Source organism: Octopus bimaculoides, chromosome 10, assembly GCF_046866305.1.
Source record: "Octopus bimaculoides isolate indiv1 chromosome 10, ASM4686630v1, whole genome shotgun sequence".
Classification (NCBI taxonomy): domain Eukaryota; kingdom Metazoa; phylum Mollusca; class Cephalopoda; order Octopoda; family Octopodidae; genus Octopus; species Octopus bimaculoides.
In genome coordinates this window covers 94,251,041-94,272,476 of record NC_142937.1, presented here as the reverse complement: position 1 = coordinate 94,272,476, position 21,436 = coordinate 94,251,041, and the positions used below count along the sequence as shown (strand labels likewise).

The 21,436-nt window shown below is 37.8% G+C and overlaps 1 protein-coding gene across 1 annotated transcript in view; it reads left to right on the top strand.

The window, feature by feature from the left end:
- The window catches only part of LOC106876566 (HEAT repeat-containing protein 1), a 44,917-nt gene that overhangs the window by 8,680 nt on the left and 14,801 nt on the right, over window positions 1-21,436 (top strand). Inside the window, exons 9-30 of the mRNA XM_014925162.3 lie at window positions 1,428-1,532; window positions 2,797-3,019; window positions 3,683-3,775; window positions 3,947-4,029; window positions 5,172-5,350; window positions 5,849-5,931; window positions 6,715-6,885; window positions 7,076-7,226; window positions 8,218-8,369; window positions 9,053-9,236; window positions 10,419-10,597; window positions 11,908-12,087; window positions 13,248-13,487; window positions 14,643-14,774; window positions 15,914-16,008; window positions 16,336-16,476; window positions 17,076-17,182; window positions 18,182-18,303; window positions 18,565-18,693; window positions 19,237-19,482; window positions 20,438-20,591; window positions 20,867-21,033. Coding sequence (XP_014780648.2) covers window positions 1,428-1,532; window positions 2,797-3,019; window positions 3,683-3,775; window positions 3,947-4,029; window positions 5,172-5,350; window positions 5,849-5,931; window positions 6,715-6,885; window positions 7,076-7,226; window positions 8,218-8,369; window positions 9,053-9,236; window positions 10,419-10,597; window positions 11,908-12,087; window positions 13,248-13,487; window positions 14,643-14,774; window positions 15,914-16,008; window positions 16,336-16,476; window positions 17,076-17,182; window positions 18,182-18,303; window positions 18,565-18,693; window positions 19,237-19,482; window positions 20,438-20,591; window positions 20,867-21,033 — 3,316 coding nt within the window. The remainder of the gene's footprint in view (window positions 1-1,427; window positions 1,533-2,796; window positions 3,020-3,682; window positions 3,776-3,946; window positions 4,030-5,171; window positions 5,351-5,848; window positions 5,932-6,714; window positions 6,886-7,075; window positions 7,227-8,217; window positions 8,370-9,052; window positions 9,237-10,418; window positions 10,598-11,907; window positions 12,088-13,247; window positions 13,488-14,642; window positions 14,775-15,913; window positions 16,009-16,335; window positions 16,477-17,075; window positions 17,183-18,181; window positions 18,304-18,564; window positions 18,694-19,236; window positions 19,483-20,437; window positions 20,592-20,866; window positions 21,034-21,436) is intronic.

Genomic DNA, 21,436 nt, shown 5'->3' with positions numbered 1-21,436 from the left:
ATTTAAAAATACTTGGATACAAGAATTGCTATGGTACTTGAGGACCTCGTAATTTAATGGACCACATTTCCATCTGTGATTCTTTGCTGAAATGCAACAAAAACAGCCCATTTTTGAAAAGAACAATCACAGGTGATGAACACTAGATTGTTTACAATGTGGAATAGAAAGGGTCTTGGAGACAACAAAATGAACCACCTTTACTCTCCAAACGTCAGTCAGTACCTGCAGAAGGTAATCCTCTATATTTGATGGGATTTCTGCAGAAATCAAACATTAAATTCAGACACTTATTGTTCACATTTAGTTCGATTGAACGTCCAGAATTGACCAATTGGAAGTGTGTCATCTTCCTTCAGGACAACACTTGACTCCATGTTTCCTTGCAGACTCAGCAGAAATTGATACTGCTTGGCTGCAATGTCTTATACCCACCACGCTCTCCTAACCTTGCACCTTCAGATTATTATTTATGAAATTCTTCTAAGAAGAGCTGCAATTCTTTGGAAGGCTGCAGAAACCACTTGGACTAGTTCGTGATCCAGGCAGATACAAAGTTCGAGGAGCATGGAATCTTGAAGCTGCCTCAAAAGTGGTAAAAGGTAGTGGAACAAAATGGGACATATGTGGTTGAATAAATGTATTCTTTTATTTGACTGTGGCCATGCTGGAGCATCACCTTTAGTTGATCAAATCGACTCCAGGACTTATTCTTTGTAAGCCTAGTACTTATTCTATCGGTCTCTTTTGCTGAACTGCTAAGTTATGGGGGACATAAACACACCAACATCGGTTGTCAAGCGATGTTGGGGGGACTAACACAAATATATACATATATATATATACAACGTGCTTCTTTCAGTTTCCATCTACCAAATCCACTCACAAGGCTTTGATCAACCCGAGGTTATAGTAGAAGACACTTGCCCAAGGTGCCACGCAGTGGGCCTGAACCTGGAACCATGTGGTTGGGAAGCAAGCTACTTACCATACGGCCACTCCTGCTCCTATATGTACAAATATCTAAATTTTGTTTTTGAATTTTACTTATAAAATAGCATGAACTTTTGTTCCAACCAAATATTGATGGTCAGATGAAGTAAATGGATTACTGTGGTCTGACACTGATAGGTAACAGGTTAATCTAGTTTGAGACAAAACTAGATTAACTTAGTACCTATCATCATTGGAAGGTGCATGGGTTGGTGGTGGCATTGCCATCTAAGATTGAGCTGCAAAGCTGGGTGAATCAAGACAAGAGAGAGACTGCTTTGCTTTGAATGAAAGAAATTTCATGAATTTTTAGAAGCTGTTAACTAGTTTTGTTCTTTGAAACCTTAAAATGATAGAGAAATGATTGGAACTCTTATTTGTTTGATCTTTTTATAAGTTGTTCTTTTAATTTAAAGTATTGTTTCCCTTTACAGGTGCGTCATTAGAGTCTATGTGGAACATGCCATTGAGATAAAACGTCATCACAGAGAGCAATTCCAGGTCAACGTTTGTGAGATCATGCGTGTATTGGAAGCAAGGTAAGACACGTTTTCATTTGCATATTAGTGCACCAGTGCACATTTAGTTTATTTATGTAGCATTTACTTTATTCTGTTAGCTTAGGTTGGTTTAGTTTTGCAAATTTAATCATCTCCATGTCACCTAGAGTAAAGTATGTTCTCAGTCAGGCAGACCGAGGAAAACTGTTAAGTACTTTGATATAAAAAAACCCAATTCTACAGTAAAATTAGAACCTATAACTACCTAGTTTGTTGGACAGCAATATTTGTTCGCATAAAACAGTGAATTGTTTGTAAGGCTACATAGTGAGTAGAGGTTAGATATATTGTTTATTGTTGTTAGATATAATATCCTGAGCAGAGGGTTATATATACTATTGTACTGTTATAGCAAGAAGTGGTTGTTGACTGAAGAGCAGTCATGGGTGAGACAAAGTGGTAATGATCCTTCACCTATGGAAAACCTGTTCTGACTTCTACTTCTTTTAAGCAGTGGAGATTGATCATCTTTTCCATGCCATCAGAGAAACCATCATTGATGTGCATAAGCAGATCTGAGGACCTTACTGAACCATTTGATCAGTAATGGTGAGAGACTGCATCATGTGCAAAGTGCAGGGATGTGATTAATGCAGGTTGATGACCCACACTTTGTGTGCTGTTACACACACACACACATGTAGGTGCAGGCATGGCTGTGTGGTAAGAAGTTTGCTTACTAACCGCATAGTTCCAGGTTCAGTCCCTCTGCATAGCACCTTGGTCAAGTCTCTTCTACTGTAGCTCTGGGCCAGCCAAAGCCTTCTGAGGGAACTTGTTAGGTGGAAACTGAAAGAAACCCATCGTGTGTGTGTGTGTATATATATATATATATATATATATATATATATGAGTGTGGTATGATCACCATATTGTGTCAGAGGAATAATCGCAGCACAGTTAAAATGAGGAAATAATGTTGTCTGCTACAATAATACTGAGCAGCAAACAACTGGAGGGCTGGCCATTGTCTGGTGATTTCATGCAGTAATGGTGGACTTGTGCACTCTTGATTTACTCATCAATTTTGTTTGATGAAAGATATTGTGCTCATTAGTCACTCACCCAATTATGGGGACAAGGCTTTGGTATATATACAACTTTTTTTTCTACAATTGCTTTTCCAAAATTAGAGTGTGTCTTTCACGGTGCAGCTTCTACCATGCTGCAAAATACAGTAACATTAATGTATTTGTTGACTCAGTCTAAATATCTCAACAGTTTCTTAATTGTTTTCTCTCAGACATGCAGTGGCATTGGATGAAGCTGTACAGAGTTACATGGAGAGGCACAAAACCTCAAAATCCAAAAAGATCATCTTTAATCTTCTTAATTATTCATTGGAGTCTGCTCAACATAAACTTCTACCCGGAACTGGAGCAAGTCTTACAACTAGTCTGTACCATCCTTTAGCAGAATTCCGGATTCAAGCCATCTCTTTTCTCAAGAGTGAAAAAGTCAATGTGGTAAATATATAGTCATCATCATCATCATCATCATTTGGTGTCCATGTTCCATGCAGGCAGGGATTGGTTGGTTTGACAAAGATCTCATGGGTCCAAAGACTTCATTGTGTTCCAGTATCTGCTTTGACAGGGCTTGTACAGCTTAATGCCAACCACTTTACACAGTGTACAGGGTGCATTTTTGTGCCACTGGCACCATTGGGGTCGCTATATGGCTTGTGAGTGAACAAAACCTGGTGGGGGGGCTTATATTAGATGAAAGGGGGTATGAGGGAAAAGTGAGGGTAGAGCAGGTTCTTGTTTTGGCAAGGTTTTACAGCTGGATGCCCTTCCTAACACCAACCACTTTACAGTGTGGACTGAGTGCTTTTAAGTGGCACCAGCACTGACAGGGTCACCAAGTACTTGCAAGACAAAAGAAAATGTGTAATTATAAATATATATATTTATAATTACACACGCACACTGGGCTTCTGTCAGTTTAACCTGAAATCATGTGGTTGGGATGCAAACTTAGTTTCATCCCCCACCCTTATACACACAAAGAAAAAAAGAGAGATACATAACATCTATTACAGTGTTTCCTAATCAGTTCATTAATCCATTTTGTCTCTCATCATCCATTCTGTATGCATTCATCTGTGAATTTCTTGTTTGTTCCAGGCTGATGACACCAGTTTCTATGAACAAGCTTTGTTGCTGCGTCTTGCTGATGATGTACCAAAAGTGGTGGAGGCAGTGACTGAATTGAAGCATGTAAGTGTAGACGGTTGTGATCTTTTAATTGATTAAGGTGAGGTGGAGAGAGACTTTAACATCATGGTGTCATTGAGGTGACCATCACCAAGGATATGAGGTAACTACATATCAGCCTGGTAACCAGTTATGTGTTCTGTATAATGTATATTCATTTTGGTTTTCTTTCAGAGACTCTGGCAATTGTTAGATGGTAAATCACTGATTGAAGCTATTAAAAACATTCTTCTCAAGACGGACACTGAATCAGAGTGGTAGGTCACAATTTGTGTTGTTGTTGTAATAAAGTACTGTCTGTCTGTCTGTGGTCACTACGTGTATCTGGTTGCTGTATGTCTAAAGCGACACATTTGACTATTGTAGATATTTGTTTGTAAATCACAAGTTAGACCAAAGGGTAGGTACAAATGATAGAAGCACAGATACAACCGTAACTGGATAAATATACAGCTGTGACAAATCTTCCTTACAAATGTAATTTAGATTAATATTTAAGTAGGCATCAAAATGCCAAGAAGATCTCATCTTAGAGAGCTTACTTATTCAGAAATACCTCCTAGCTTCTACTTTTGAAAATTGTTAATGCTGAAAAATACCCTTTTTTTCTGTAAAACATAGGTTTCGATGTTACATTATATTAGCCATCAATGTGGTTAGAAATTAAATGAATTTACCAAAAGCATAGAAGAGATGGAAACATCTGTCGTAGAATTTTGTTGAGGACATAAAAAACACAACTGACTGGAGGAGGCTGTTTCAGCTATTTTTATGATTTTATCAGTAATCATCTATTTTGTCTTTGTTCTTTTCCTCTTCTTCTGCTGGTTCCAGTCATGAGACTGGCCATGCTGGGGCACCACCTCGACAAATTAGTCAAACAAATTGACCCCAGGACTTATTTTGGCGTCTGGTACATAGTCTAACATTCTCTTTTGCTGAACTGTTAAGTTACAGGGACTAAACAAACCAACACCAGATGTCGAGTGGTGGTGGTGAGAACAAACACATACACACACATGTATATAAATACAATAAGCTTCCTCACAGTTTCCAGCTACAAAATTCAATCACAAGGTATTGTTATAGATGACACTTACTTAAGTGGGATTGAACCCAGAACCATCTGGTTGCAAAGTAAGCTTCTTAACCCCCACACCCTTGCTGGTAAATTCATTTAATTTACCTAGTGACAGCTAAAATCTTTCAGTATGCTCCATAACAAGCTTTAGTATGAAAACTGAGTACCACTGGTATGTTAGTATTTTGCATTGAATCGTATAAAATGTGTGACTTGTAATCTTGAGAAATAAAAGCTGCAGAAATTGGGAAGGCTTTAAGCTAACTTTGCTTCCTTCTGTAATGTTTGCTGAAATAATTCTTATTTGTTATTTTGTAGGAATTCCCTTAAGATCCCTGCTATCAAGATTTTACTCCTCTGTAACAATGTGGATCTCTATCCAGAGATAATCGCCATACTGGCACCATACATCTTACACATGACCACTGTTGACGAGAGTCTCTTCAAAATTATTATTTCTAGTCCTTTTGCTGCTGAGAATTCTTTCCCCAAAGAATGTAAGTGTAAAATTTTTGTCTTTAAAGGAATGTCAATGTTTATAGATGTGATTAATTAATTGCATTGTCTGTTCTCTCGCAGGCATATTCACTCCATCTGCAACACACACTCACACACCTTATTGTATCACCTTTGGGATGATAATCTTCCTGTTTTATCAGTTTCCAACAATTCAGACAATTTCTCAGATATGCATAAACACACACACACACACTCGCTTCCATATTTGTTTCTATTTACCAAATCCATTCACAAGATTTGGTCAAACTAGGTCTGTAGAAGAAAACACTTGCCCAAGGTGCTACACAATGGAACAGTGCCCAAACCCACACAGTCTGAAAGGAGACTTCTTCACAGCACAACCGTACTTCTGTGTGTGTACACACACACACACACACACATACATACTAAACATTCTCTTTCCCCTTATTTTTCTCTTCTTCCATTTTTCATGGTGTACATTCTACATAAAACCTTTTATTTTCCTGAAATTCTAGTGTCTGGCAATCCAAGACAATTTCTCATTGAAATCATATCACGGAGAATATTGGATGTTCCTGCTCATAAAGCACTGAGCACTGTAAGTATTGTTTGTGTCAGTTAATTGTTGTCTAACTCCTGGTCACTTCTGATCAAAGACGTTCTATCCATGACCATCACATCTTTACATTGTTCAGCATGTTCTTTCTTTTGTAAAACAACAGGGTGCGAGTTGAGAAAGATTTAGCTTCTGTTTCTAACAGACTGGAAGTTGCCTTCTGTTATATAATGGTAGGGGAGTGTGTGTGTGTGCATATGGTGGAGGGGTTGAGATATGATGTGGTGGGGGGAGTGTTTGACTTTCTGGTGTACAGTAATGGCTGTCAGTGATGTGGTGGCTTAGATGCAAGACATGCTGCTCTTTATAAAAGTTGCTGTCTCACACAGGCACATGCACCATCTTGAGCCAGTTGTGGTTGAGCTGATCTGACCACAACAGCAGTACAGGACATGTTGCTGGTGGTCAAAGCTAACTCATAAACTATTTAATGTATGTACAGTTAATGAAGAGCTTCTTTCAGTTTCTTTCTACTATGTCCACTCACATGGCTTTGTTCAACCTGAGGTTATAGTAGCAGACACTTGTCCAAAGTGTCATGCACTGAGACTGAACCTGAAACCATGTGGCTGGGAAGCAAACTTCTTAACTTGACCACTTCAGCTTCAGATTTATGTTTTTCTGTAGATTTTGAAATAGAGTAAAATGAGTGTTGAAAATATTTCGGTATTTCCTTATAAATCTTTGAGATTTCATATTTTGATTTGTTAGCAATTTTTCAAATTCTACCTAAATGTTTTCTAATTCTATATTTGTCTCTTCCAGTTCAATATGTTTCTAGATTCTTTGCCAAACCAGTCTCCTCGCAGAGCTTGCTTCCTGTGCTTTATGTTAGAAATGTTCTCATTCCTCTATCAAGAACTTGACAAACACTTCAAATCAACATTTGACCTGTGTTTATGTACAATTAAAATTATAAAAGAAATTCTGACAAAGGTAAACCTATGTTGTATTATCTATATTCTCATCTACACAAATATTTCTGTCATCATCATTTCACTTCCACTTTTCTCTCTGGTCATGGGTCAAACAGAATTTCTTGAAGCAAATTTTTCTTACAGTTCTCTTTCTTTCTTTAAAGCATTCTGTTATTTTGAAATTCTTGATGCTTTTCCTCTTCTTTCAGAAACAAATTGCTGGAAAGATACCATTTCATGAAGAAATCGTCTTGAAGCAAGGTTCAGTTGGCATGGACAAAGATGCACAGGTCAGACATTGTGCAGTATTTTTGGAAAAATTCATTGATTCTCTGGCAATAGTCGATTCCTTAACAAAAGGTAATTATTATTAAGGTACAAAAATACCTGGTTTCTCACTTTTTATATTTGATAATATTGATCTTAAATATTTGAGTTTAGATCCTTCTAGAATCAATAAAATAAGAACCAGTTGAGTGTTGAGGTCAATGTAATCAATATCCCCTATTCCAAAATTGCTGGCCTTGTGCTGAAATTTGAAACTAATATTATTAATATTTTGGTTTGGCTCCGGTTCAGTCTTATTCCTGGTAGGATTTATGTGGGTACCAGGTTACTACCTGTAACCTTGGAACTCTCTTGATAAGCACTTGAAAGACAGTATGGATACCTAAGGTTACAGGCACTAACCTGCTACCCACATAATTCCTACCGATTATTATTATCATTATTATTATTATTGTCTTCGTTATTTTCTGCTTTCAATTTTGTTCCCATTTCCTGCCAAGTGTCTTCCCAACACCTGGGGCATTATTATTATCATTATTAAGGTGCCAAGCTGGCAAAATCGTTAGCACGCTCACTACATTCTGAGTTCAAATTCCACTGAGGTTGACTTTGCCTTTCATCTTTTCGGGGTTGATAAATTAAGTACTATTTACACACTGGGGTCGATGTAATCGACTCTCTCCCTCCCCCAAAATTTCAGGCCTCATACCTATAGTAGAAGGGATTATTATTATAATCAGTTGAAAATTAGCGAAAAGCAAGGTCAACTGCAGTGGAATTTGAACTCAGAATGTAATAGGTTGGAAGAACAAACAGTACAAAGCATTTGGTCTGATGCTCTAACAATTCTGTTAGCTCTTTACCGCAATAATAATAAGCAACTTAAGCCACCCAAAGGTCAGGTGTATTTACTAGTATATATATATTTCCGTGTGCCCCTCATCCCATTCCATTGTCTGTCCATCTTATCTGGTCATTGTCACACCTCAGGACTTCCGTCGGTCTGTTTGTGATATCTCACTTGGAGCATTAATGGTTTCGTGTCTCAATTCTGTTGTTTTAGGTACCATATTTTGGGAGTACTACAACAACAACGGTGTCCATGATACTTGTATACAACTGATCATTCAATTGTTTGGACTTTTGGTAAAATACACAGAGAAATACAAGAAATTTAAAGCTTCAGAATCAAATTTGGTCAATGTCTTTTTTGGGGTAAGTATTATCATCTGTGTTTGTGTATTCAAAATGGTTTGCCTGCTGCTGCCCTTTCAACTACATCACAGTCTCATGACAACACAAAAGAATACGATTTGTAGATTGCTTCTTTTGGTTTTTCTTAATTCTCCTCTAATATATACATTACATTTCTGTATAAATATGATCTCAGACTGTTAGCACCGCTGTGACATACTATTATAAAATATGGTGTTGGCTCTGGCTTAAGCATTGTAAAATATAAAGCAGGTGTGAAATCATAAGTGTTGAGACAACTATGGTATTAACGAGTGACAGCTGTGACGTCATAAAACGTAGAAACATGATAGCTGTGAGTGAATGTCACCATCACACGAGCAGAGTCTTGTATTTCCATCGTCCATGAAAATATATCTGGTCAGAGGGGAATATCAACTTGGAAACAGATGAGGGTTGGCAACAAGAAAGACATTCAATTGTAGAAAATCTGTCTCACTGAATTCCATCTGACCCATTGCCAGCATGGAAGACTGGACATTAGAATGATGATGATGATGAACATCACAACCTCCTGTTCTCTCATCTCAAGTTGAATTCATCACTCACTGATAAAATATATCTTATGATTCTACTTTATTTCATTTCTGTCCATAAAATAAATACTTTATTGACTTACATTTTTTTTTAATCTTTGTTTTCAGGAATTGGTCAAATATGATGTATTTGATAAATTCTTGTGTTTCTTGTGGACAGCAGACATGCAGCAACGATCTGCTGCCCACATCATAAGCCAGCAGCAAATTTCTGCTCTAAAGACGGGCTACATATGGATTAAATCTGTTGATCCGAACTATGTCCACAAGTGGATGTTGTCTCCTGTACCAGGTTCGTAGAAACACTTCACTTTCTCAATATTTCAGACATCACAAAGTGGCGAGCTAGCAGAAATGTTAGCATGCCAGGCGAAATGCTTAGCAGTATTTCGTCTGTCTTTACATTCTGAGTTCAAATTCCACTGAGGTCGACTTTGCCTTTCATCCTTTCGAGGTTGATAAATTAAGTACCAGCTGCATACTGGGGTCGATCTAATCAACTGGCCCTTTCCCTAGAATTGAATTGAAGTTGATGGATGTTAAATGTAACAGAAATGAATTACTCTGATAATGATTTCTAAAGTTAAATTGTTAAACAAAATGTTAACTTCATTAATTAACAATTAATGGTTTCGTGCCCAGGTTTGGTATTTAGTAAAGATGGCTGAAGTAGTTGGTATTGATAGCTGTCATTGTTAGATTTGGTGGTGAAAATTATTGTAGTTAATATTGGTGGTTGCAGTTGTTGCTTAGCCCAAGTCAACTACATTTGAATGGAAGGCACAATTAGCCACATCTATAAGATGTGGATATTTTATAGTATTTATACCTGCAGTATTAAAGACATCTATGAAATGTGTGTGTGTGTAGACATATATGTAAGTGCTTGTGCCATCTAACAGAGAGAAGGGATATATGTATATATATATATATATATGATATACCTACGCAATTAACCACAGGTCTCCTTTCGAGTGTTGGCCTCACAGAGGGAAAGTGGCTGAGTTCCTTTCAAGTGTTAGGCCTCACGGAGGTGATGACCAAGACCTTTGACATTATGTCATGCTTGAGATGAAGACCCATTAAGCCAAGTAAAATCGCAATCGTAGCAAATACCGGTGTCACGCAAATTGGCACCTATGCTGGTGGCACATAAAAGTACTCATTACACTCTTGGAGTGGTTGGCATTAGGAAGGGCATCCAGCCGTAGAAAACCCTGCCAAATCAGAACTGGAGTCTGGTGCAGCCGTCCAGCTGTCCAGCCCCAGTCAAACCGTCCAACCCATGCCAGCATGGACTACGGACGTTAAATGATGATTTTATATATATATATATATATCTCGATTACCTGCTGTAATATGTTGTTCTTCTCCCTGGTATCTATTTGTCATTCTACCTTTGTTGTCTGGAACATTTCTCTCTATCTGATTTGTCTTGAAACTCACTCACTGATTCTATTTTACCTCATTCTAGTTATGGTAAGCATGATCGCTGCACTTGGCAGCAAGAAGTCAATGATCAGGAAAGCTGCTGCCAGTTGTATGCCAGTGGTGTATCCAAAGGGTCACAGAAAAACTCTTCCTTACCATTATTTTTTGAAGAAACTGATTGCTGACCTGGACACCATTGAGTCATACGAGGATCTCCCAAGAGTAAGTTACAGCTGGAATGTAGGCCTGCGCATTCCTGCAATCCACATGGACTCTTATACACTACATTGTGATATTACTAAACACTATAAATACATCCACATATAGACGAGCATACATTCCCATACACTTCACTTTACAGCTACATGCAGACACACAAACACTTGTATACATATACACATTGCTACACAGAAGCATACTGCTATAAGCATACACATTATTACACTTGCATACAAATTCCTATTCATTTTATGGGCATTCACATCTTACTACACACGAATTATAATAATCTTTTCGACTCTAGGCACAAGACCCGAAACTTTGTGGGAGGTGGGCAGTTGATTAGATCAATCCCAGTATGCAACCAGTACTTAATTTATTAACCCCAAAGGGATGAAAGGCAAATTCAACCTCAGCGGAATTTGAACTCAGAACGTAAAGACAAACGAAATACCGCTCAGCATTTCACCCAGCGTGCTACTGTTTCTGCCAGCTCACTGCCTTACACAAATTATAATAATGTCAGAAGCATCAGCTCATCTTTAATTGTAAGCAAATGTTGCTTTTGATAAGCCTCGATATTTGCTGAAATTAACTCCTAATGGCCTGTCTGATCTGAGAACAATTTAAGGTTTTTGACCAAGAAGGTAAATGCTGGGTACACACCGATGCTTATTTTAGACAATCATTTAAGTCATCTGAAATTTAGAAATCATATGAAACTCCTCAATGGATTCAATATAGACATTAAACCTCCAAGAACCTGACAGAAGATATTGAAGTGCTTTTATACAATGTTCAGACGATTGCTCTACATCTTTGAGGCTCATTTGAATCACTTTATCTTCTGTATTCTTCCCTTGAATTCCATTTTCTTCTAATTCACAAAACACAAACTGATAATAAGTCTGAAGAGATTCAGTCAGATTTTGATGTCCAGATAAGAATCTGACTCCAACAATTTTCCAGTTTTTTGGCAGGATAGACTGAGGATATTGTTGCAGATATATAAACAAGCCATTTCTTTGAATTCGGGGCTTTCACCAGAAACATTTACTATGGCCATCATTGCTGTTTTTGATAAAAACAATTTGGTATTAGTGCTCCAAACATCAGCTTAGTAGTCAGTTATTTTACTAAATTCTTCATTAATTTCAAAATTCATTAAAAGAAAAACATTATATTCCAAGGGGAATATGGTTAAAGGAGGAATGAAGAGTGTGTTTACGATTGACAGCAAGCAGATTGTCAAATCTACAGAAGGAAGGATACAGCTCCGTTATTAAATATTTTCTCTTTCTTTCTTTCTTCAGTTGATTGGACAAGTGATGAATTATGAATCAAACTATGATTCTGATAGTTCCATGAGAGACATAGACAGCTCCTCCAGAAAACGGACAGTACAAGACATCTTCAATGTGATGATTATGGAAACCACTCCGTTCTATATAATCAAGTCAATGCTGGAGGCCTTCAAGGAATTCAATAATATGGTATGTTGTTGTTGTTGCTTATAACCCCAAGCCAGCCTTTGTAGAGCAAGCCTATGATCATCCTTATCTTTGTCATCATCATCATTATCGTTTAACGTCTGTTTTCCATGCTGGCATGGGTTGGATGGTTCGACTATGGTATTAACGAGTGACAGCTATGACATACAAATAAATAAGATATATTTCATCAATGTCATCTTGTTTCATTAGTTCACCTCTTACTTTTCCTCTCGCTCCATTTCTTCCACCCAGCAGCTCCTCCATTTTGATGTCTCATGAACACTTACATTTGGAAATACATTCACAACCAATTTCATCAAGCGTAGTGAAATATGTGGAATATTAGAATGTCATATTAAATGTTTAACAGTCTCCCTATGTTTTGAGTTCAAATTCCACCAGAATTAACTTTACCATTCGTCTTTACAAGACTGATCAAAATCTCTCTGTAATATATTGGTTTGGGGCATTTGAGAGAATCAATTCCTTGGTCTATATGGCATCTGTTCATCTTCCATGTACAAACACTAGTTTCTCCATTAACCTACCTGGATGGGAGACAAAGACAGAAGTTGCCTAATTCTTCATCAGTTATCAACCAAATGGGAAACACTCAGTCTTATCGTTAAAGGTGCAAAACTGAGTATCACCATTCGGTCGATAACTGATGAAGAATTACAGACCTTCGGTTTGTCTCTCATTTGTTTTTTTACCATACATTTTTTCATCTCGTCGAAACGCCGGTGTTAAAACGTGGGTGGCTGATCAAGGAGATGTTCTCTATGTGGCTCGTGTGTTCTCGTCTACGTTTGTTTGCAATGTCCTGTACCCAGATATGCACCTATACATACAGGTGGATGTCGGTATGCACATACCTGTACGTATATATGCATATACTCATTTACTATTTGTTTATATATATATATATATATATTCTGTTTTTCCCCCCTCTCTCCATTTTCTTTCCTCATTCCTTTCTGTAGAAGAGCCATAGACTCTTCAAAACAGCAAAGACTCTTCCATACTTCCTGAGTGTGAAGCTAACACACCTTGTTTGTTGTTCCCTCACCTGTCTCTCTCTCTCTTTTTGTATTGAACCCTATGTCACAACACATGTATGTCTAATCTGTTCTGTTCTTCGTGTCTTTTACTCATTACAGGAACTGATGTCTCAGTTGATACCATTACTGAGTCGTTTGCTGGACATGCTAAAAACCAAGTCCCTTACTCAATGCCAGCACGATTCCCTGAACCTGCTCTTATTACGTTACAGTGCAGAGATTGCTTCATACCTAACAGTCGACTCACAAGCTTTCAAATTGTTTGGTAAAGTCATTAGTCTCAAAAATTGTGCCAACCAGAAGCAGCAATTAGAAATTCAGGAATTCGCTATTAAATTGGTAAAGAACATTAAAATAGTTTTATATTTGATCTTAAAATAGTTTCGTGCAGCACCTTTAAAGCGCCATCTGCAATGTATCTTCTTTTCATTTGTTTTCTATGTTATTACATTACCATATTCTTGGATTGGTACTTTCAGTGTTTATATTATTTTCTGCCTTCAACATTGTCATTAAAATTCAAATTTTAGAAATAACCATAAAACACCATTTGTATGGACAATTAGACTACAAACTACACATCTTTCAGTGAAATATATATATATATATATATATATATATATACTACAATCAGTAAAGTGCTACTTACCAAGCTTTTCATAAAAACTGTATTAATCATCATCATGCTCAACCTCTTTCAACATCCATTGTCCATGCTGGCATGGATTGGACAGTTTGATCAGCGTCTCTGTGTTTGTTTAAAATATCGAATCAGTGTTTAAATAAAATACATTCACAGTATTTAAGCGATCAGTTATTAACATATTGTGAAACTCCATTATATTATTACAGTGCAATATTCATAACTGGAATAAAGTTGTAAATATATTAAGATTGGCCCAAACAGTTGTTCAGAGCAACATATTTAGGAAAGAGAAGGAACAAAAATGTCATGAACAAATCATAATTTCATTCTCTGTAAATCGGTTGGCTTTAGGAATGGCCCCTCCAGCCCTAGAAACCATGCCAAAGCAGACAGTAGACTATGGTGTAGACTTCTAGCTTGCCAGCTCCTGTCAAACCATTCAACCCATGCCAGCATGGAAAACAAATGTTAAATGAGGGTAGTAATGATTCCGCTCCTCAGCACGTATAATACATAACTTAAAAGTACCACTGTGGATGTACCAACACACACGAGCTTGAGACATGGCTACCCTCATGCACTGCACACGAGGAATTCTGAAGGAGCTTCATGTGACCACCTCAGAGACACTTCCAGAAAAAAAAAATATTCAGTAACCATTGGAAAGCCGATTATAGTAGTGACTTGATCAATTCCTAGGGATATCTGAAGAAGGAATTTTTATATTCCGAAATATTATATCAGTTAATTAAGTTATAACAGTTATTATAATCCTCTCTGCATTGTTGTGCCATTCAAGACTAATGAATTAGTGATGAACAAACCATATATTATACTCTTTACTACAGATTAACAAAGAGTTTTACCTGAGTTTACCAAATGATGACAGTCAACAACAGTTAATGTCTCACCTGTTCACAGCACTTGTTGAATCTGATTTTGTTGGGACACCTGAATTGATTCGTAAGCTTCTGAAACATGTAAGTTATTTTCCTTCATTTATTTATTTTGCACTTTGTACTGGAACACATCACGTCAGCTGTGTGGTGTTGTAGTGGGGCACCACCAAGGACTTACCAACAAACTACAACCACTGTCTCTGCAGTAATTCACTGATCAACTAACACCAACCACTGTCTCACACACTCGCTGTGTCTTCTCCCTGTTTCTTCTACCACTACTACTACAACAGCCTCTGTTCTTCTGAACTAGCTATCGGCAACCCTCCTCCACCAGGCCACTTAATATGCCTATCTCTTCCTCTCAACAAAACCCTGGACTAAGCATTTCCCAATTCATCCTCTGTCCCTCTTTACAACTTCAACCCTTTGAAATTTTCTAGTCATTAGCCTCCAGAAGTTCAAACTAATCATCAGCCATTGACTTGCTGTGGGTGGGGCAGCAGAAGTGATGGGTGCTGCTCCTTGCTTCATCTGACATTATCCAAAAGCATTCATACTTCACTTTTATCTTGGTTGGAAAATAGGTACCAGGTGTTTAAGGGTGACGGTAATCGTCCACCAGTGTTTGGCAATCTGTCCAGGAAAAGACTGGTCGTTAATTCACTTATTACTATCAAAATTTGAGTTTAGCATCATCCTTCAAGATGGCAATAATTCATATCAGGATTTGACTGCAACTTGGATAAGAGAGAGGGAGGGTATCCATTTGCAGCTGAGTAGACTGTGCCGTCATTATTTAACGTCTGTTATCCATGCAGACATGGGTTGAGCAATCCACCAGGAGCTCGCAACAAACTAGAGTACTGTGCCAGGCTCCAATGTCTGCTCTGACCTGGTTTTTATGGTTGGATTCCCTTTTTAATGCCAACCACTTTACAGAGTGTTTTGGGTGCTTTTTTTCTGTAGCACTAACACCAGTAAGATTACCAAGTAACTCCCAAGAGGTAACTCAAATGAAGGGCAATGGATTGTGCCATGTGTCTTTTGACTCAACCTGGTAAACATTGTGCCATTTAGACTAAAGTCTCTTTGTCCACCTGACCAACAGCCATCATCATATAATCTCACTAATGTCACTAATTTTTTTTTTTTGTTTTTAAGTAGTAGTAATACTTCTTATTGTTGTTGTAATATTGTTTCTGTTTTATTTTGATCAGTTTTCAATAAAGTCTTCCTATCTATTGAATGAACTTGACATATTTCAATCTCACCCTGTCCGCAATACAGTATTTGAAAACAAACGGCTCCAAATGTAAGTATATTTCTGTGCATGAGTTTTGTGTGTGTGTTTGTACAAGTTGCACTATTTTACAGTTGATTTTACCTAATAAACTGGGCTTGCAACTTATTACATGGACTTAAACTATGAAGGGGAAAGATTTAACGCTGAAAGACAAGATGTGTAGAAGATTGCTAATGAGAGGGGTCAGTTGTCTTAAAGGATCAGGGTAGATATAGCAACAATAATTCTGTTACCTTAATAACATACTGCCATCCTTCTTCTGGCAGCTCATGTTCTGTTTATTTTTATGGCTGTTTCTTCACTGTGTGATGTCTGTAATATTTTCTTGTTGTTAAGGTTGACTGGTGAAACTGAAGCTAACCAACTTGATAGTCTGTCGTGGCAGCGTGTTATTGTGGTTCTTGAGATCCTTCAGAACAAGAAGAAACTACGGGAACCACAGATTCTTTTACCCATTTGTTTCAAACTGTTATCCAGGTGAGAATTGTTCTATTTATGTCTTGGGTTTAACTTCCTGTCACCCTTCGGGAAAACTGGACATTAAAATGATGAAGATGATGACAACAACATAAGCACTGATATAAGACAAAAAATGAACAGCAGACCCTCCACCCATATTGTAACCTTGTTATCTCTCTGTCTTACAATTTATGCTCTTTTTTGCTTGAAAATAGTTGAAGGTTGTTAACCAGCAGGGCATCTATCCATAGAAAATCTGTCTCAATGAATTACACCTGGCCTCTGCAAGCATAGAAAACTTTTTGTTAAAACAATGATTTATTTATATATATATACATTTGTGTGGTGTGGAAAGAGAGAAAGAGACATAAATTTTGCATATAGTTCATACTTGGATTATGCTCAACAGCTGTTTCATTAAGATAAACGCTACCAAATGTGATTTACCTTAAATCAAATTTAACTCATTTAAAAACTTATCACGAATATTATGTCATGCTAATCAGAAAACCATTATATATATATATTATGCATATTAGTGTACAATATGTGTTCTAAACATACACATACATCCATCTGTATGTAACTGTTACTCCTTATCTCTCACTTTGATATAGAGTTCTGGAATTGGAAGAGAATAACTCTGCTGAATATCTGAAGCAGTTACTGTTGTCTTGTATCTGCAACATCTCAAATCATATGATCAATAATCCAGACCAGCTTGGTAAGACACTATTTTTACTGATTCATCATTTTCTATTTTATCACCTACATTTTCACCTCTAATTAACTTCACTGGTTAATTCGTTTTTTTGTGTTACTTGTCCTGTTTTCATTGTTTTGTTTCTCTCTTGTTGTTTGCCTATTTCACTCACTTGTTTTCGTACTTCATGTTGTTTACAGTTGGTGACATCCTGTACTCATATATGCATCATCATCATCATCATCATCATCGTTGTTTAACGTCCGTTTTCCATGCTGGCATGGGTTGGACGGTTTGACTGGGGTCTGGGAAGCCAGGAGGCTGCACCAGGCCCCAGTCTGATCTGGCAGTGTTTCTACAGCTGGATGCCTTTCCTAACACCAACCACTCCATGAGTGTAGTGGGTGCTTTTTACATGCCACCAGCACAGGGGCCAGGAGGCTGGCAATGGCCACGATCGGTTGGTGCTTTTTACATGCCACTGGCATGGGTATCACAACTACAATTTCCATTTGATTTTCATTTTGATGTTGATATACTTGACTCAATGGGTCTCCTCAAGCACAGCAGGTCGCCCTACGATCCAAGGTACTTTTGAGTGGGCTGGTTATGCGAAACTGATGTAGGATACAACCATGAACTCACTTTATTTGTTGGGTCATCGCAGTCACAGCATATCTTCAGAGGTCTCGGTCTTTCGTCATTGCCTTCGTGAAGGCTCAACATTTGAAGGTCATGCTTCATTACCTCATCCCATGTCTTCCTGGGTCTCCCTCTACCCCGGATTCCTTCAACATATATATTTATTATTTATATGCATTTCATTTCATTTATATATATATATCTTCAGCTCATTTCATTTTATTCACCAGTTTCCCTGTATAGTTGTACATTGTTTACACCCTTCACAGTTCCTCACCACATGGTTTTCTCACCCAGAGCTACCACTTACATTTTCCAGTTAGTCTCCATGGTGCTCTTCTGTGTAGCTCATGTTAATGGTTTTCTTTTATTTTTCAGCAATTCTTCAAACACAAAAGTTTGACATGGAACTTATAGTTAAATGTATTCGCACATCCAGCAGTCCACAGACCCATCACCATGCACTGTTACTGCTTACTGTTGCTGCTAAAATAGATCCGGTAAGGCCTTGTCTCTGTCTGTCTGTGTGTGTGTGTGTGTGTGCGCATAATGAATGGAGAAGTTGCCAACTCTGCAAACTACTGTAAGGGCAGCAACTGAATAAAACCTGAAACTGAATAGGGACAGCTTTTTAATTCTTCCAGAGAGTACTAAAAGATGCTCTTTAGATCTGAGATATTTGGTTAAATGTTGTGTGTGTGTGTGTGTGTATTTATATATATTGGGACACAATTATTGAATCTTGTTTTTATTGTTTGCAGGAGATGTTGTTGCACAACGTAATGGCAGTGTTCACATTTGTTGGTGGCACAATGGTGAGACAAGATGACACATACAGCTTCAGTATGATATATCGGACATTGGAAACAGTCATTCCAGCTTTGTTAGCGGTAAGTCTGAACTTTGACAATTATTATTATTATGTTGTTGTTGATTATTTTATTGCAGCTGCCACAAACATGTAATCCCTTGTTTCACATGCATTCCTGCAAAAATTGTGTCCACATTCTGCAGCCTTGTCCTTAGAATCAGTAGAGAAACAGTCAGAATGTCATGCAGTATTTAGTCAGGTTACTTTGCATTCTTAGTCCACACTCACTGATCTGGGTATTTTTTTTTTTATTTGTGGTCGATGCCAGTGCCCCCTCACTGGCTCCTGTGCCAGTGGCATGTAAAAAGTACCCACTACACTCTTGGAGTGGTTGGCATTAGGAAGGGCATCTAGCTGTAGAAACGTTGCCAGATCAGATTGGAGCATGGTGCAGCTGCTGTGTCCAACCCATGCTAGTATGGAAGTCAGACATTAAACAATGATGATGATTTTATCCACTCATCAAGTTCTGGATTGATATATCCATTGTTTCTCCCCATAAATGGCATGGCTTTCTAATTATGTTATAAATCTTTATTTTCTCTTGTATTCTTCTGTTTAGGCCTGTGAAGAACGTGCCAAATACCAAAATGCCGATGTTGGAACTGTTGATGATGTTATACCAATGGTTCTGAAAGTTTTTGTCGATGCCTTCCCTCATATTCCAGCACATCGACGTATCATGCTATTTAAAGAACTTTCCAGAATCATCAGTCAGGGTAGACACCTCTCCTGCCTCCTCCTGCTTTTTGTTGAACATGTTGTTGTTCATAGTGTTCCTAAGGAACAGACAGACGACAATTCACAGGTAAGGCTGGCTGTTTATGTGTTATTTCATATTGCACACCTTTTCCATTAAGCACCTTTTAAACATATCCCATCACCACAAAATTAACTCTGATTGTTTTCTTTTTTTTATTTAGTACGTTTCTTTGATTGCCACCAGCAACACAATCTCTTATACATATTTGTTTCTTTATTGCCCACAGGGGGCTAAACATAGTGGGGACAAACATGGACAGACAAAGCGATTAAGTCGATTACGTCGACCCCAGTCCATAACTGGTACTTATTTAATCAACCCCCAAAAGGATGAAAGGCAAAGTCGACCTTGGCGGTATTAATTTTGGCACAAGGCCAGCAATTTCATGGGAGGTGCTCAGTTGATTAAATTGACCCCAGTACTCAACTGTTACTCATTTTCATTGACCCCCAAAAGCATGAAGGGCAGAGCCAACCCTGGTAACATTTGAACCCAGAACCTAAGAAATGTCACTAACCAGTTTGCTCAGCATGCTAACGGTTCTGCCAGCTCACTGCCTTAATTACATTCGTTACATCATGTTAAAATATTTTTTATGTGAGCTGTGGAAGATGGGGTCAGTAGATTGATTGACCAGGGCCATACATGCTCCATTACTTTCATGTTATTTTAACCCTTTCGTTACCAACCCGGCTGAAATCGGTTCTGGCTCTGCATTACAAATATCTTGCTTTCATTAGTTCTGAATAAAAATCTTCCGCCAAACCTTAGTCACAATTTATGTTCCTAACACTAGCTTAATGATAACTAAGTTATTTTACTAAATTCTTTGTTATATTTAAAGTAATTGAAAGAAGCACAGAGCATTTCAACAGAAATACAAAAGGGTTAATGTAATAATGATCAAGAACTGCAAATAGTTTATACAATAATTTTCTCTGTTGCCATTTTTACTGAAGACTCACTTATTTCTGTTTTCTCTTTTCATTCCTAACAAAAGTCATCATTATATAATTCTCAATCTCCTGAGGGTCCACCACCAGAGCTGGAATTTGCCTTGAATTTAAGCTTCCAGTTCCCACCTGAGCAACAACTTGACGCTATCCGAGATGGGTTGCTGTATTTATCTACACTTCCAACTGAGATAAAGCAAAGTAAGTTTATTTCTAATTAGATCTCTCAATCAACACTAATCATTTTAACAATTCATCATCATCTTTTAACACCCATGTTCCATGTTGGCATGGGTTGGATAGTTTGACAAGATCTGACAGATTGAAGGACTGCATCATACTCTGTCTGCTCTGGCATGGCTTCTACAGCTGAACACCCTTCTTAACACCAGCCAAACATGTTTCCTGGCTATAAACAGACATCTTATTAATGGTAATTTTTTTTTTTTTTTTTTTTTTTTTTTTTTCCTCTTTAGGTGCAGGGAAGAAGAAATCAGTCCCTGAAATTGTGACACAACTGCGATGTGCGGATACTGAAATCTTTAACACTGAATACCACACATCCAAACAGCTTCGACATTTCAAATATTCCTCCGTGAACTTCTTTGTAAGTCTGCTTGAACGGACAGAATTTATCAGCCAGGTATTGAAACTCTTAATTTTTGTTTGTAGCTGATAGGTTAAACAAAGGAACTTGAAAATAAACAAAAATGGAAAACTTAAGGGAGGAAGGGTGATGTCCACGACCTTTTTGAAAGCCTCTGAGACTGGCTCTGATTAATTCAAAGCTACAGCAAAGATACTTGCTCAAGGTATTGTATATGTAGTTGCAAAGCAAGCTCCTAAATCACACAGTCATGTCTGTACCCTGTGATAGACTGGAATCGGAGTCAGGGGTAGGTGTATCCACTCAACTGATGGACTGGGGTATGTGAGTGGTCTGCATTGGTGATACTCTTTGTGTGTGTTAGTAGTATAGAGTGTTGTCTGTCTGTCTGTCAGTTTCTTCGGAATGGTTGGCGTTAGGAATGGCATCCAGCTGCAGA